At 43.0% G+C, this 18,280-nt stretch overlaps 1 protein-coding gene and 1 long non-coding RNA gene across 4 annotated transcripts in view; one reads left to right on the forward strand and one right to left on the reverse strand.

Moving 5' to 3' along the window:
* LOC141570705 (uncharacterized) overlaps positions 1–14,861 on the forward strand; it is a 99,494-nt gene extending 84,633 nt beyond the window's left edge. The window contains exons 3-4 of the long non-coding RNA XR_012495135.1: positions 11,272–11,361; positions 14,751–14,861. This is a non-coding gene — a long non-coding RNA (uncharacterized LOC141570705). The remainder of the gene's footprint in view (positions 1–11,271; positions 11,362–14,750) is intronic.
* Positions 1–16,294, reverse strand: part of MAP3K1 (mitogen-activated protein kinase kinase kinase 1) — an 81,702-nt gene extending 65,408 nt beyond the window's left edge. The window contains exon 1 of one of the 3 annotated variants that reach the window (XM_019743245.2): positions 15,792–16,294. In XM_019743245.2, coding sequence (XP_019598804.2) covers positions 15,792–16,273 — 482 coding nt within the window. In that variant the 5' untranslated portion in view covers positions 16,274–16,294. Of the gene's footprint in view, positions 1–7,716; positions 7,743–14,738; positions 15,168–15,791 lie in introns of those variants that run through there. The other 2 variants (XM_019743253.2, XM_074328930.1) reach the window with 2 other exon arrangements.
* Between the last annotated feature and the right edge of the window lie 1,986 nt (positions 16,295–18,280).

Consider the following 18,280-nt stretch of genomic DNA (forward strand, 5'->3'; position numbering starts at 1 on the left):
TAAAATTACATAGATTTCAGGAGTACAATTCTGTATTACATCATCTATAAATCCCATTGTGTGTTCACCACCCAGTCAGTTCTCCTTCCATCACCATATATTTGATCCCCCTTACCCTCATCTCCCACCCCCCACCCCCCTTACTCTCTGGTAGAGGTTGATTTTTAATAAAGAAATACAGAAAAAAGTGTGAGTGCACTGGCACTATGGGAACTTTCTACAGCACAGATTTCAGTGTAAGTGGTTTACTGGAGACCTTGTAACAGCAAGTCTCAGAATAATTTGCCAAAAGACAGCATTTGAGCAAGACCTGTGTGTGTATTGGGGTTGGGGGAGGTCACATGTGTATGTATGGAGGGGGCGTGGTAAGAAACACAAACGCAGAGAAAACAATTTCACCTAGGCTCAGTGTATGGCCAACCATATGTTCTACTTAGATAAGAGAGTTCTAATTTGTTTTCAGTAATTAAAATTTGTGACATTCAGTATTTTGAAGAAATTTCAAGAAGAATAAAGCATTACGTTGCACAATGTAATTCTGAACGCATTTCTTTAGCAAGTTGCTGCATTTACAGATATGCTGACTTCAGACACTAATGGTTTTTTATCTTATCACCAAAACTTGGCCCAGGAAGTAAGAAAGAGAAGAGAAAGGAAGAAGTTCTTGAGCATAAACTTTTTCTCTTTGATGCCAAAACTGCCTTTATGGGCCCAAGCCCAAAAAGGGAAGGCTTTGTTCTTGTATGTCTTTGGCACTATTCACAACTCTCCTAGCAAATCCTCTTGTACTGAAGGGAATGTTCTACTATCCACTTATAAAACTGCAGGATGATTTCCGTTTGCATTGTATAAATGATAGTCTAGCTGCCTTATTTATTGCAGACAAAACCTATAGCCAGTTATCACAACCCGTCACAATAGGCTGGAAGAATGGTGCACTAAAGCAATCAAGACTCAAAAGGACTTTGTTCTATTTCTTATCACAGCCTTGTCTGGAAATCGTACACTGGTCAGCATGCAGTGAGTGCTCCCAAATATCTGAATACCTGATCACAACAATCAGAACTATGGAACTGCATGGATTGTGACAGAAGCGGAAGGGTCAAGCATTCTTCACTACTGGGAATCTAAGACAAACAGCAACTCCTGTTGCATGTCCATGGGATCAGCCATGAATTCTGAGCAGCTTCAGTTCCGTGTGAATATGCTTCAACTTGCGGCAGTCACATGCTTACAAGCTAAAGTCTTATTCCAAATCTATTTGAAAGTCAAAATTTTCTAGAACTCAAGCCCCACATTATTAGATTAAAAAGAAAAAAAAGATTCATAGTGAAATTCATACTTTCCAGTAATTGCCAACTTTTCCAAATTATGTGAAAGGAAACCACCAAATATAATTAAATCTTAAGTTTCACAATTAGGAAACTGAACAACGTATTTTATGTATACATTTGTATACAAAATAAAAAAGTCTATAATACATATGAAAAGGTCTTTACAAAAATAGGAAAAGACAAAGGATTGCATTATTAGAGGTTATCTCTGGGGAATGTCTCTTCCTTATACAATTAAAGTTGGGGGGGGGGAGATAGATTTTAATGGTAAAGTTACCAAAAATTAGATTTAAAGTTATTTTCAAAACTGCTCTCTGAGCATATTTACTAAACACAACCATGCTAACAACTTTGCTCTAATTTATTTTCTCCACTTTGCAAAATACTATTCTCCCAGCAGTTATGTTTCTTAATAAAATATTTTTGCATCATTTAATGTCAGTTAACAAAAAATGATTTCTCTCTTTTCTGAGCCTTCATTGCTTTTCATTTGTACTTCTCCTCGTGATTGGTACCCAGGTTTAAAATTCCAAGAGTTTATAACTTCAAAAAAGGTTTAACTGCTGTTTCAATAAATACAACTAAATTTAGCCACAAGAAATAATTTTCAAATTAAATTTTTGGAAAGGTGCTAGAGCTTGAAGGGACCCAAGACATTATGTAATCCAACCTCTTCTTTGCACAGATGAGAAAACGAGACCCAGGAGACTGGCACTGGGTCCTCATGAAGTGATGAGAACCCTCACCTACGTACTCCTGATGACATACGTGCTTTATCCCACATCACAGTTTTGAAAGTTGCAGTTTTCTCTTACTCGAGCAAATAATTTCAAAATAATGGGGGGAAATAAATTGCTCTCAAAATGACGCATAATCCATACAAGATGCCTCTGCTAAACTAATGGTAACTAGTAAATTAACAGTGAGTCTCAATTTCATCATCTGTACGGGTTTAAGGAATGAGCCTTCATAACTACTTGCAGTAAGATCAGTGATAGTTAATGTTTACTGAGTGCTTTTCTGGGTCAAGAATCGTGCTTCGTTATTTCATTTAATCACCACCACTCACCCCATTTTCTAGATGAGAAATATGAGGTTTAGAGAAGTTAAGTGCCTTCCCTGGAGTCTAACAACAGCAGTGGCTAACAGGGCGAACGCCTAGGGCCCAGCTTCCTTACCAAGACACCGTGCTGTCTCCGAAATGTAAACATTGCAGTTCTAAAACCACACTCAGGACCAGAGAAGATGGAGTTCGTTTTGCAGGAGAAATTTCCCAATCTGTGAACCGCTGAAACTATGGGGAGCTGTTAGAAGTGCACGAGCAACAGTTCCCAGACCATCTTGCACCAGCTCTGATGTAACTAACTCCTTAGGGCCTCCTGACCCACTTCCTGGTGCACTGTGGTTACCTGTCACACTACAAAGGCTTTTTATTTTCTCCTAAGCACGGAGATCTAAGGATTGGCTAGAGGGAGCAACAAGGAGAAAGAAAGCCAGAGCCAGGTTTCTGAGCCCCATCTGCACCCTGCTTTCTACCCAGAGGGCACTACCTGAACTGCACTTGCAATTTTCAGATCAGCACCAGCCTTGCGGGGGAGGTGGGGCTCCTCCCCCTCTTCCCCCCCACCCCCAGGCCACGAAACTTCCCGGCAAGTCCCTTTCACCTGTCTAACTCCTCCACATTCTTCAGGACTTGGCAGGGACTTCCCATTTCCCAGGAAGCTCTCCCTGCACGCCCCTCCCCCCAGCTGACTGAAGCCAGCACCACCAGTCACCAGGTAGACTATTACTTTGTTAAATTCCTTCGCAGGCTTTCTCCCTGCTGGGTCCCCAGCTCCTGGGTGCCTGGCTCACAGCAGTCACTCAGAGAGTGTTCCTGAAGGCATGGCTGCTGCCCGTGTCTGGAGAGACGACAGCACTGACAATAGGCATTCATTCACCTTGGCGTGTTTACTACTCCGGCGTGGACCAGACAAAAAGTGATGCGCAATGACCCCACATTGGATGTGCTTGTTCTCCTAGGACCCACTGGTTCCCTGGGACCTTGCCTAGGGAGCCCGGCAGCTGATGCAAAACCTGGGATGGAAGCGCCCAGGTCACAAGTAAGCTCTGTGCTTGAAGTACTTGAGCATGGTTGTTCTGAGTTCAGATGGTCTTGGATTCTTCTTGATGACAGCAATACATTGCTTGGCACCAAAGTATGTTCCTGAGAATGCATCTCTGAAATTTTAATACAATAGGAAAATCTGATTCACTCTACAATAATGTATATTTCACCAAACTCTTTGTAAACACTTGTTCAGTAAGACGTAACTGCATATGCAATGACAGGAAAAACTGAAAAGGTTGAAAAGTGGCAAATCTAACTCAGACACACTGAAGAATTTTAAACCAAAGATTTCAGCAGAATTCAGACTACAGTACTGATGTCTGCAAATAGCCACATTTATATTTACAGAATACTAATAATTCTTTATTACAACGGGAATAAAACCATATTAAAAAACACTTCACAGCAGAGACAAAATGGGTACTCCAGATAGAGGCAGCATTTAGTACGTTGAGTAAAAAGAAGGGCAAGCTGGAGGAACAAAAACATGAACATGGCACCAAATGACTGGAGCAGGGGGTTCTGGAAGCAGGAGCTGAGAGGGGAGCACAGCTGATCATAACAGAGGATTCCGAACTACAGGAAGGAATGTGGACTTTATTCTGAAGAAGAAGAAAACATTTCCTGGGTAGAAGTGTCAGGATCAGACCTGCACTACAGAAGCCTCCCTCTATCTGCAGCGTCAAGACCAAGAAGGACATATCCGAAAGCTGGAGGCTGGTTACAAGGAGGCCTTGCACAGACTGGAGGAGGTGACAGTAGCCTGACCCTGGGTTAGCAGCTGTGGGGGTGGATTCCAAGGCGAGCAGATAAGTGGCAACAATAGAACTGGAGGCTGATTGGACGCCTGAGGGTGAGAAAGCCAGAGGAGTAAGAGCACAGCAATTTGGGAGCCGGTGTCAGGTGACGGATGGGCACCCAACCACCAGATCTGAGAGGACGATGAGGACTAGGGCTTCAGCTCGGACACTGGCGGCTGCAGGAGCTGGCAGAGCTGAACATCCTGGAGAAACTATTCCAGAGGCAGGTGGATGCACGTTTATGTCACTGAAGCCAAGACATTTTAGGCACCGAAATATCCGTAAGAACAAGTCAGCAAAGACACAGCAATAGTCTCACATATCCTGTTCTCTCTCATCAGTGACTTTCTTTTCATCTTTGTACAAAACTTGAAATGTGGTTATTTAGGAACTTAGGCCCTGGTACAAAAGAAAGATCAGAAAGAAATGTATTTGGAAACTTCCAAATACTTGAAAAATTAGTATGTGATGAAGGAGATACTTTTAATCAATAAGCAGTGCAGGGACACCAAGCCAGTCACTTGGAAAAAAATAAAGTCAGAGCCCTATGTTGCCCCTGAAACTGCAGATGGATTAAAGTATTGTTTTAAAACCTACACAAATACTGTTAGAAAACACTGAGGTTTTTTATAATTTTGCTGTTGGAAATGATAATAGTTATTACTTATATAGTGCTTACCATTCAGCAAGAGTTGTTTTAAGAACTATACAAACACTTTCTGTCCTCGCAACTCTGAAGTAGTATCTTCATTTTACAGTTGAGGAAACTTAAGTGCGAAGAAGGTACACTACTAGAGAGTGGTGACACTGACTAGATGTCAGGCCTCTGTACTCTTAACCACACTCCACAGCACTGCCTTTCTAGGCCATTCTATAAGACCTAAACACAGAAATAATGAAAGAAAAATACCATGATTGAAATTCGTGAGTCATAATACCAAAGTGGAGGAAAACAATTACAACAAATGTCAGACCTAATATTCTAATATACAAAGGACGCATACAAATCAATAGGAAAAATGAACAATTCTCTTCCATGTGTGAAAGGAAATTCACAAAAGTCTGACACTGTCTACAGACAAGTTGTACAATGATGCTAAAAAGCTAAGAAATGCATACACGAAATCATCTTTCATCTACCAGACTGGCAAAAATTAAGGACTGATGATATCCAATGTTGGCAAGAATGTGGGGCAACGGGGACTCTCACAAACTGTGAGGGAAATGTGCAATTTGGCTCTATGACCAAGTTTTTAAATATGTATGGCCTTTGATTCAGCAATCCACTTCTGAATACTTATTTTACAGAATTAAATGAACAAATATATGGAAATATATATATGTGTGTGTGTGTGTGTGTGTGTGTATATATATATATATATATATATATCCTGAAGCTTAACATAGCAACCAAAAAGCAAACGATATAAATGTCTAAAAATAGGGAACTGATTAATGAGACTTCCATACCCATATGATGGAACACTATGCAGTTATTAAACAGACAGCACTATATTTATCATTAAGATAACTAACAAAAATACTGTTAAGAAAAAAGCAGATTGTATAGCAGTCTACATAGTACAATCCTTTTTAAGTGATAAAGACACAAATGTTTAAAATTGTTCTGTTGCTTTCAAAAGAGTTATCAAATCATTTTGTTAATGAAGTTTAATTCTATAAATTATGAATCCCAGAAACACCATAAACACTTTGTATAACAGCATGGAGGTGCCAATGTACCAGAATAATTGAAACATATTCTCAAAAGTCAAAATAAATTTAGATTAAGACACTAAAACTTTTCCAGGAATATTAATATCTATATTAATGTGTCATATCTTTTTAAAAATCTAAGGTTCAGTAAAATTAATTTGATTAATCAAGAAGAATTTAAGAATACCAATAGAAATCCAGAAAATAAGTAACAGATATAGACAATTAATGATTTTGAAGGAGAAAAAAAAGAAATGTGAAATGTCTGTTTCAAAACATTTATCATCTTAAGAGTATGTAGACATTAAGAACATGTTTGTAAGTAGCCATCTTATTAAACCAAAAACCTTTAAGTAATTAAATAACTTGGGCAGCGTTACAAAGCTGGAGTTCACTGCCTGACTCCTCACAGTCTAACTAGGAGAAAAGTCAGTATATAATGGTGGTAGTGACTAATTATTTTAAAGAAATTGCAGAGTACAAAATGACTCAGGCAAACAATTAAAAAACAAAACAAAAACTTTCCCACATAAACAATCCACAAGACATTTTTAATGAGCAGCGCCCAATTTTATGTAATTCTAAAGAGCACTTTTTTTATTCAATATCATCAAGGCTTCAGGACTACCTCTTTCAGGTAATTTAGACATTTACCACTTTAAGGATCAAAATACTTTCTACAGCTATCTTGGATGGAAATCTTCCTTAATATACTGCAAGCTTTCTAACTTTAATTCACTGAGGAGATAGAAACACAACCTTGTAATAATAAGCCACAGTCAACATTAAAAAAAAATTACATATAAATTTGATCACATTCATTTTACAAATAAGGAAACTGATGCCCAAAAGGTAATGTTGGAAAGTGTTGTGATTTACTAAATGTATAATCTCAGAGGCTATCCAGGTATGTAGAACTAAATGTTCCAATGCCAGGTGGCCCCCCGCTGCAATGTTTAATGCCCTCTCCTCTCTACCTCTCTCTCCTCTGGCTGTCAGGGAACCTGTCTCTTGCTCTCTCTGCAAGTCCTTCTCATTGGCTGCTTTTAAGTGCTGCACATCAGGTACACCAAATGGGTAAGACTGCAAGAATAATATCTTAAATAAGTGTCAGCGAATGCTGAGTGAGTGCCCTTGGAACTCTTCTAAGCGTAAAATAAAAAACTTCAAAGCACAGATTTTGTTACAGGCCCTTTGGCGGCTCAGAGCCTTTTCCCCTTACTTCTTAGTGCTAAAGCATGTTCTAGATAAGGGAGGCGCAGGGTTCAGTTACCACCAGTTAAACTTAAAACGTTTTCTGTTATGTGGCTTCCTGGCTCCTGAAATCTCATGCAGCACTTGCCTCGCAAATCTTTTCTTTAATGCAAATGTGAACTACTACTTAGCCCAAGTTGAATATCATCAGTAACAAATTAATAAATTTTGGATCAAGTACGGTTATTAGGACAAGAATCCTAAAAGTATTACGTTTAGATAACATTCTGAGAACTTGGAAAAAGGAATCATTGTATTAATGCATAACAGCTTTATGCATATACTTGTTCATATATACAGAGAGTGCCAAAAAATGTATGCACATTTTAAGAAAGGAAAAAACTGTATTAAAGTTGTAATACTTAATATGTACCACTAACAAATGATGAACAGAAGTCATATGTATACATTTTTTGCCACCTCCGGCATATACTTATTCTCTCTCTCTCTCCCCGGTAAGTGAAAAAGAACTGCACACAGACAGCAAGCAAACTCCTCTTACCTACAGCACATCACCCTGCGGTAGAGCTATTTCCGCTATACCACATTAAGCTGTCCTTCTTCACTGCAGGCACTTGGCATGTCTAATAATGCAGATACCTTCCAATGATTCTATCGCAAAGCAGCAATTTGGGAACACCAACTGCTGGAACACGAACTGCTGCACCAATTTTGGAACACCAGCTTCTGCTGGTTAACCTCCTCTCTGCTAGGACGTAGCCTGCATGTGACCAAGGGAAAGAACAGATGACCCACAAAATTGAACTTGCTGTGTCATTATTACCCTCATCCACTGCTACAACGGACATTTACTGAATGTCTACTCTGGGCATTTTGCTAGGTCCGGGGTCCATACCACGCCACAGGCTCTGCCCACTCAGGTCTTCCAGTCTTCTGAGAGTGGCATGAGAACAAACGTCGAATCACAACCCTGACAGCAGGGAAGCAGCAGTGAGCTAAGAGGTGAACGATGAGGAGTTTGATGCGGGACCGCGGGACTGGGGAAGTTCCCGGCAGAGGGAGCTGCTGCACGTGCACAGGCCCTATGGCAGGAGGTGCTGCGCGGAGTGTGAGGAAATGCAAGGCCTTCCTGCAGAGAACAAGGGCGAGTGATCTGAGATGGGCCTGGAGAGGCAGGTAGGGGCAGACCAGGCAGGGACTCGATAGGGCATGTTAAGGATTCTCTGGTCTTTATCCAAATGGATCATTTGAAAGTTTTAAAATTTAACTTCGTTTACTTCTCTAGAGGAAAACTGTGATAACCAGATTTACATTTTTAAATGATCACATAATTGGAGGACAGATTGGAAGGGAGGAAGTAGGACATGGGGAGCAAATTGGGAGGCTACCACCACCTTAGTCCAAATGAGAGCTCTCAGAAGCCTGCACGAGGGAGTGACAACAGGTCAAATCGCCAGCCTGTGATGATGGACTGAATAGAAGTTCTCAACGTAACTCCTAGGTTCTCGTTCTGCCCTTTTATGAGCAAGGAACAAATTAGTAGGACAAGATATAAGGGAAATCCTGAATTTGGTTTTAGATATCTGCGTACTGGATGTGCCACATAGACAGTGAGGTGTAGATCTGGAGTTTAGGAGAGGGCACGGCTGGAAAAATAAACTGCAATCATGTGCAAATGGCCAATAATTGATCTAAAGGCATTAATGAGACCAGGGTGGGGATGGAGGAGACAGAATGATAGAAGCCCTAGGACCACCCTGAGGATCTTCTAATACTGACGTTCAAGAGGATGATGATGGACCATCACGGAAGAATTGTCAGGGTTGAGAAAATCAGGAGGGCTTAGCCATCAGCCCAAATAACTACACACGTTCAAATATCAGAAACTCAATTCTCTCAGTATTTGACAGGTTAAGTATGGCTCCAATTACTTTGTAACTACACTTAGTTGTTAAACTAAGTATTATAAGATTTACTTTATATGAAATTGGTCAATATTATCAACTCCTACTTGCTAAATACCAATTACTTTTACTAAATATCAAGCTACTAAGTATCAATGTATGTAATAAACTCACAAGGGAGGGCTGGGCAGCAGGGTGAAAAAGGCGAAGGGATTAAGAAGCACAAATTGGTAGTTACAAAATAATCATGGGGATGTAAAGTGAAGCACAGGGAATACAGTCAATAATATGGTAAAAACTATGCATAGCGCCAGGTGGGTACTAGTCATGGGATCACTTCCTAAATTATATAAATTTCTAACCACTATGCAGTACACCTGAAATTAACATAAATACTGAATGTCAACTGTAATTGAAAAATTAAGAAGAGGGAGAGAAAGTTGAAGGGGAAGAAGAGGTTCAAATTACCAGGTATACAACAAGTAAGTCATGGGGATGTAACGCACGGCATAGGGAATACAGTCAGTATTGTGATAGGCGGTACGGTGTCAGATGGTTGCTGGGCTTATCATGGCGATCACTTCTTTAGGTACTTAAATGTTGAATAACTTATGGTGTACCCCTGAAACTAATATAATATTGCATGCTAGCTATATTTTAATAAAAATCTTTTTAAAAAACTCCTAAGAAACAATTCTTGCCATCAAAACTTGCCTTAAGCCAAACCACGATTAAAACCCCATTACAGTAAGTTATTGTAATCTTCTGACACACTAATTTTAAGATAACCACTTTGGGAAAATTAATTCATCCTAACATTCATGGGCACCTAATATTCAAAAGTTCCAGACACTACTCTGGGTGATGGGCAATGGTAAGACAGAATTCCTTGTCTGTTAAAAACTGATAGATATTACTCAGAATGTTGTAAAACCACCTTGAAGATTATTTGATAATATATCAGTTAAATGACTATTTGGGCAATAAAGACAGGTAATGCTCACGTCTATTTATAGTCAAGAGCAAAGCCTTCACCCGCTGCCCAGTATCTCCCCTCTCCTCCCCACACCTACACTCTCATCATGATGCTTCCATGGGACAGTCAGCTACTGCACTAACTACAGCACTGCGTAAGTTCTAGGGACTTCCTCCAGTCTTCAAGACGTCTGATGGTCTCATTAGTCATTCCCAGGTGACAGACAGTACTTTCAGAAAAATATGCTTAGTGGGTCTTAAAAACTTAACAATTCTTGATACTCTACGTCTCAATCTATTAAAAAACTGGAATCAGACTGGTATTCAAGGACTTCATCACTAGCAACAGAGAACTGTCTTCCATCCCAAAGATACCAAAACCAACTGATACGTATGCCACAGAGTAAAGGGAGTCAAGGCTGTCTCCTTGGATATCTTATGCCCTGAAGCGTATTTCACATTTCCCTACATTGTTTTCTTAACTAGCAGAGTTGTTGTTTCTATAATAAAAAAGACTGAATTTTAAAACTAGCACTGGCAGATACTGCGGTTCTTTCTCCCCATAACCCCATTTTAATTTCCTCTTTCAAGAAAGAAAAAAAAAAATCACCTCTGAACTTGCAGTTTCATATATATTCCTGTTAAGAATATAAGCAGAAACAGTTTGAAACTAATCTTTATCTGGATTTCTTTTTCCATTACTGTGAAAATGGAAAAACTACAGCATATATCTGTCCTAAGACACGGGAAAGAGACCAAAAGAAAAGAGCAAACACCAGCAGAACAAATGACAAGTAGAAAGTAGAACAAAGCCATCAGCCTTAACTACGAACCATGAAGGACAATTAATTCCTCAGAAAGTTAGAGGTACCACAGTCTTCACCGCAGGAATACAGTGTGGAACACGGGATGAGAGTCAGAGCACTAATTTTTCATCTGGGAGCCCCTCTGTATTCCCATTTCTCTTACAGCACTTAACCTGGGATTGTAAAACATGTTCCTACCACAACCTACCAACAGAAACAGAAGCTGTGCATTGACCATCTTTTTCTCTACCATCCAGACCCCATATCACCCTGTAGAGGTTCATAAATGTTGGGTGAATGAAATCTAAACAATAACAAAGGGGCAGGGTCCAACTATATTGGAACAGTTTCTCTCCATGTGTGATGATTAAGATGAGTGATGTTAATTCCAGCTTCTTTATTTTCTTCCAGTTATGATTTCGTACAGCACAAATCAAGAAATCTAAGAAACACTCATCACAAGTCACTTATTCTCCTTGCCTAACATGATGAGGTGATCTAGTAAGTACAGTTTACTTGTATTACATGTCTGAGGCCAGGTTACCGAAAGCTACGCATTATAACATACGTACATATCAGGAGATAAACGTATTAGCAATGGCACTGGGTAGAGACCTATCAGTCTGTTATGACTCCTGCAGCACAACTTCCTCCATAAAAGTCAATTAGTTTGATGATTAACTTGAAAAAGAAATGGAGGTAGCATAGAGTAGTGGAAACAAATGGTGTGCGGAGTCAGACCAACTTGGGTTTGAATCCCAGCTCTGTCTTCTAGTTGTATGATAATGACGCTTCAGCAGCGCAGAGAGTTTCCACCTCTCAAAAACAGAAATTACAATGTCTTGGAGGGCTGCAGTCATGATGAAATGAGAAAAAATACGTAACTTGCCTGATACATGGAAAGCAAGGAGGTGACTATATGAAAGTATCTAAACGTATCTATATGCTCAATAAGCATGTTTTAGTTACAGCTAAAATCCTTATCTTCTTGTAATAAGAAACGCACTTGATCAATCCCACTGCTTTACAATGAGCCATTTGCGTTACTTGTTCCTGATTATTTCTTTCATGTTTAAAAATATTCTTAAGTTATTTCTTAAAGACAACTTGGGTTTACTCCTAATAGTGCACATTTCCTCACATTAATCTCTACCCATTTCCAATTTTAAGTAGCTCTAACTTTTGACTTAGGATACAAAAGAGGTCGACCAGGACTGATGAAAACAACCATGTCTAAGGAATATACATACTTGGTATATCTGCTATAAGCAAAGCATCCCAAGGTTAGAGGTGCAATATGCTGCAGCTCTTAAGAGCCTCTGGAGACTATTACTTTTCCATGCCACATTTTTCTATTGCCTTCTTCATAAATACCTTTTAACCTAAGACAATGGGTTACAAAATGTTCTGAAGGCTCCGTATTTTTCCTCAGGGGAATCCATTCCCCATTAACTGCCTTGCCACCCCATCATTTCTTCTTGTGGAATGCTCCCAGCCAGTGTCAAGGACTGATCACAGACGGCCTAGGCAAGCTGTAGCTGGTTCTTTTGCTCTTGGTGAAAGCAAAGAACACTCCTTTCTTTTCATATTTTGAAATTTTCAAGTTGACAAGTCAGTGACCATTTCTAAAAAATGCATCAGATGCTTGGTGCTACAGAAGATGTGAAAATATCAATGAACAGGGCTACTTCCTGCTTTTTGTATCTAACAAAATGGAGTTATTATAGTGTATTGGAAATCATATATTAAGGAATGTTGGTTAACCAGTCACCCTTGCCAAAATCAGATATGAAAAGAAAACAAAAGTTGGTAACAATTCTAGCTCTGATATTTCTCTTTCAGAATTATATTTAACAAAGGTTAATCTTTGAAGAATGCATTAATTCTCTTACCTAATTTAAAATAGAAAGAACTTAGAGACAATTCATAACTACAAAAGTTACAAATTTGTGTAAGACTAACTTATGTAACTACCTCTATCGTTTTATAAAATCACCAACTTAATTTTTTAAATTAATTTTTAGGTAATAATGTGCCTATACCTCCTCTAGTAAAAAAAATTTTTTTTAAATCACTAAATTATATTTTCAACCTAACAGCTTCTAAAAGGGAGTGAAAAGTGAGGGCTATATGAGGATGTAAAAGCAGCCTATGAAATAGCTTTAGTTTTAAACAAAAACTAACATTAACAAGTATAGCATATCTTGTTCTTTTGTGGGGCCAGCAAATTGATAGTTAGGTTTTTTTTAAGTTACAAAAATAGGTTGGGGTAATTATATCTACCAAACTCACAATAGCCTGTTCAATGGAGAGTAACACTGTAATTTTTCTTCAAAGACAGTAAATAGGAAGAAAAAGCCCCTAATTCTGTAATATAAGGAAAAAAATCAAACCCTTGGGCGCCACTTACAGGCACAAAGCTTTCACTGATTTCAGTTATTACCCTGAAAAAGAGGGACAGACTTAAAATCTATTTTTAATGAGTATTATTTATATAATTTATACTTCACAAATATATTTTCTACACGTTCAATTTCTATATCCAAAGATTAAAAACTAAAGGAAAATCTGAAATAAAGAAATCACAGAATTCTCTTAAAAAACACAGTAGGCCTTTAGACAGAAGAGGTCTCCAGACCCATACCACTACTAAAATATAAAAGTAGTTCAAAATCTATTTGATTTTCCTCCATAAGTATGAATATAGCTATTGCCAAAAAAAGTAAAACGTAGAGTTCAACTGAAAATTTATTGCACTGCTTATAATAAAAGTGCTTATACTAACAGATTAAAATGAATTTCAACCTTATTGACAAGCAAATTGGGGGGAACACCACTGTTATCTCAAAAAATGTGAAATCAACATTTTACTATAAATAAAGCCTTTAGGTATGACATTTGGGGTGAACAAACTAGCACTGTGGCTAGTGAAATTCATTAAAAAAATGATTATGATGATTAGCTCCTTATTTCACATACTGTGCAATTACAATCCACCGCTTAAACAAAGAGGAGTAAAAAACACCTAGGTTATAAAATGCAAAAATTAAGCATGGATTATTCAGTCCCCGAATTCTATCTGCCTCCACTTTATTCCTCTTATTCTGTGTGGAGACAACACTATACAACTTGTATACAGTATTTTAATAGTGGTTGCTCTTCTACATTCATAGCTCATTAAAATGACTAGAACGCTGACACTTGATAATTTACTGTATCCAAACAGGTGTTTTCATGAGAATAGGTAAATTTCTCAAATTTGCGGTTTAATACTTTTACCTGGAGCTCACTTCTAGTAATAATTATTCTAGTGAAGTTTTAATCCAATCTGCACAGAAGCAGGAAAATGTAGAGAAACACAACTCTTGTAAGACTAAGTTACATGTACAAGTGCACACACATAACTATCAGTCACAAATCTCCTTTCCTCTCAGTATTGCCATGGCACAGTGCTGACTGTATTTTTCAGGGTTTTCTTTTTTTTGCGGGAGGCGGGGGAGAGGACAACTTCCAAGTAATAAACTGTGGTTTTAAACAAACAATCAAGTTCAAAAAAAGTGCCGAATCACTTTAGAAAATTAACCAAAACCAACCATTTGTACTGTCCAATTCGTCTCAAAAGGGAACAAACAGGAGACAGTCTTTAAAATACTCAGAATAAAGGCCAGGAACTCTACAAGTCAACGGGTGACCATCACAAAAACATTTTCAGCAACTCAAAATACGCATCAAGACTGTGTTTGGCATACACTAGTTAGATTTTTTAACACAAGGATTACCACTGTCACACTTAAAAGAGTTTATTTTAACATTAAAAGTTTCAGTTGCCAAAAAAGGGTCAGACCAAGAACCGTTGATCTGAGTTACCTTACACATACCATTCTGCACAGGCATCACAGGACTATCTGAGCCGAAGCCCACCGCACTGTGGCCCCTGGAATTCCGCAGTCGGCGGGCGGCCCGCGCAGCTGCAGAGCAGGAAGCACCGCACCCGCGCCGCGGTCAGCAACCACGCCGGAGAGGCTGCGGGGAGCAGTCACCACCACTTTGAAACTGAATGGCTGACACATCCGGTCCTGGCTCTTACACCACTCCGCCAAATGCAAACTTCAAAGGCCAAATTCAAACTCCAAACAGAAGTCACTCAAGTCTTAGTGGTGCAGTTCGCATTCCCCAGAACACTCGGAGTCCTTGGGGGACGCAATTAGAAACCCCCCACGTCTGAAAAGATTGCAAGCCCCAGAATCTGCAGCCCATCCGCCCGCACCGCTTTGACAGGCGTTACCGAGTCGTCCACCCGGAGGCCTCTCAGGCCGCGCCGCTTTCGTCCCGCCCCGGACCCCGGTACCTGCAAAGCAGCTACGCCTGTCACGGCCACCGGGACCTCGCCGCTTTCTCCTCCGCCCTCCGCCGCCACCCCCTACCCACCCCGCCCCTTTTTTGACGACCGCCCGCCTGCAGGCTCGGCCCGCAACCCCGGCGTCCACCCCGGACTATCGTCTGGGGGCGCCGCCGCCGTGCTACTGCCCACCCCCCAGCCCGGCCGGGAGGACCCTGCCAGGGTCCCGCGCCGGGGCTCCTGTAAGAGCCCCGATTCCGAGAGCCCCACAAAGCCAGCCCGGGCCCCCACACCTTAGCTCAACCGGTCCCAGCGGCGCGGCTCGCACGCCTGTCACATGTCTGCAAACAATAACAAACTCTTCGGCACGTCCCCGCCCGGAGACCCCATTCCGTCCCCTAGGCCAGGTCCGGGGCGCCGTCCGACGTCGGAAGGGTCAAAGGGGGTTGCCGGAGGACTCTGGTCCCGGAGAGCGGCGCGCAGCCTCGTTGCGCGGAGCCCCGGGACGCCGTGCGCATTGCCCAGGATTCATTCATTGCCCTTGTCCGCCCGACCCCCAAAGCCCCGCCGCGCCCCTGGCCGCGCTGCTCACCCGGCGGGGGCCGCTGCAGGAGGCGGCTCGGTGGCCGGCGTCCGCTTCTCTCCGGGCTCGGCACCCGCGGGGCTCGGGGCGCCGCTGTCCGATGCGGCCGCTGACTCGGCAGGGTGGGCGCCGCCGCGAATCGCAGCTCCGTGGGGCGGTAGCACCGCCACAGGCTGGAAACCGCTCCCGCCCGCCGCCGCGTCCGCGGGCTCCGGAGACGGGGAAGTGGAGGAGGACGGCGGCGAGGCGGCGAGGAAGAGCGGCGGCTCCGGCAGCTGGTCCAGCTCTACACTCCGCACTTTGCGCAGCTGCCGCCGCCGCCAGTCCGTCCGCTCGCGGCCCCCGCTGCCCGCCTCCCGCAGTAGCCCCGCGGCTGCTACAGGCGCGCTGCTCGCCTTAGGGGATCTTCCGCCGCCGCCCGCCTCGGGGCTCGCCGCCCCGGCGCCCGGGAATCCCGACGACGAGGCGCGATTCCCCGCCGCCGCCGCCATTTTCTCTCGCGGGCTACATTAGCTGGGCCCCTGCGAGGGAGGGAGGGGGCGGGGAGAGTGCAGGGGGCGGGCAGACCGGCGGGCGGGCGGGCGCTGCGCCGCTAGCGTAGGCCCGCCTGCGCCAACTGCGTGAGCACGGCCCGCCCGGCGCGCCTGGCCTGGACCGACGGGCGGTGCACCGCGTTCGGCCGGGAGGTAGTGTGGGACCCCGGTCGCAGGTGGAAGGAATGGGCTGTGCGCTGGACTTTGCGCGCAGGCCGGCGAGGTGGGCTCGGACGTGGCCGCCACGGGGGCACCCCGGGCTTTGCGCACTTCCCGCGCCACGCCGCCAGGTAGTCCCGGGTTGCACCGGCGAGAGGAGGAGCCTCGGCGGCTGCTGCGCGCCGCGTCCTCTCCGCTGTAATCTCGGTCGGCTCGGCCGGGCTCGCCCAACAGGAGTTGCAGTCCGGACTTAGGTGTGTGGTGCGTTGAAGGGGACGCAGGGGAGAGTGTTTACAGTATGTCATTCGCACAGCCCTTTGCGGTGGGCGTCGGCGAACCTGGGCTCGGATCAACCCCACCCCCTCTTCGTCCCGGACGCGCAGGTGGCTCCCAGGGCGGTCGCCTGCTGCAAAGCGAAAGAAACTCAACGTTCAACGGACAGGCCACCACGTATCAAAAAAAATGAAGTTCTTTTAAAAAAAGTTTTTCTCCTCTTTTGGTCACGTCCCCCCCAACTCGTACTACAAATAAAACTTGAGAGAGTATCCTGGGATATCTTGTTCACCTCAAGTGCCAAGATGTGGGACTCGCTTCTCACCCCCTTACCCCGCCCCCGGCTAGAGAGAGAGAGAGACACCTGAATGGGCGGGGTCCCTGTACATGTTTATTTTCCCCTCCACTCTTTGGAAAAGGCAGCGGTATACAGGACCACATAGCGCAGGTTCGGGGAAGGAACCAACGGTGTGCCAGGAAGTGCTCGGTGTGTCATCCTCCAGGTCCTGGCCCTCCCCGAATCCGACGCCTCTAGCGGCACGTCCCTCGTCCCCGCAGGGTCCGCCGGCGGTCCGGGTTCCCTCCGCCCCCACCCCCGCAGTGCCCGACTTCTCTCACGTGGCGAGCCGAGCCCTTCCAGTCCCTGGGGGCGTCCGGGCGATAAGGTGCTTTGGAAAAAACACCATTTGCAAGTTAATGATTTTCGACCTCTCTTCAGGCGAGTAGAGCTCCTGTGTCTCGTTGATTTCTCCCCTCCTTTCTTTTCGTCGAGCCGGTTTGTCTGTGATGGGAAATCTCCCACAACCCGGCAGCAGCGTCCCTAGATTTATTTTGTGAAACATTAAGATACGGGGGAGGAGGGGGAGGGTCTCTCATGAACAGAAAGGAGAGCGCTATCTTGTCAGTCTTCATATATTCAGACGAAAGTCTGAAATGTCTGCAAAATAATTCCTTTGACTTATTGGAAATAGATGAAATGAAAGCCCCCTTCCCGGGTGTACATGTTAATTGAGGAGGACGGTGATATCCGAGGGTTTTTTTTAAAAGGTCCTGATTTCATGTTAATGTTTTGAATACTCCTACAACATCTGCCATAAGATAGTTTTCGATAGTTACATCCAACGGTACAAATTTTGAAAGTTTAGATAAATCTGTTAAAATCTGAACTCAACATTTAGGCTATAATTATACGCTCTTTTAATGGTAGCCAAGTGTATCACCCAAACCAAACAGTAGTTATTTCCCAGGTCTTCCCGGATTGCCACACCCACCAAATCCTAAATTGAAAGTAATACTTTCCTCTTTTCTGTTTGAATTTTTAAAAAATCATTAAAGTTCACACACACACACACACACACACACACACAGGCACCTGTAAATGAGAAACGTGAATGCCTTTAGCTCTTGTTCAAAATTCTTCCACGTTTGAGTTTGGCCGGAGTAGCAAAGTAGAAGGGATTCCAGCAAAACGTTTACACAGTGATGAAAACTGGGGCCAAGTGAGAAGGGTTTCAAATGCAACACTACCAATTA

Source organism: Rhinolophus sinicus, linkage group LG03 (assembly GCF_036562045.2).
Source record: "Rhinolophus sinicus isolate RSC01 linkage group LG03, ASM3656204v1, whole genome shotgun sequence".
NCBI lineage: Eukaryota > Metazoa > Chordata > Mammalia > Chiroptera > Rhinolophidae > Rhinolophus > Rhinolophus sinicus.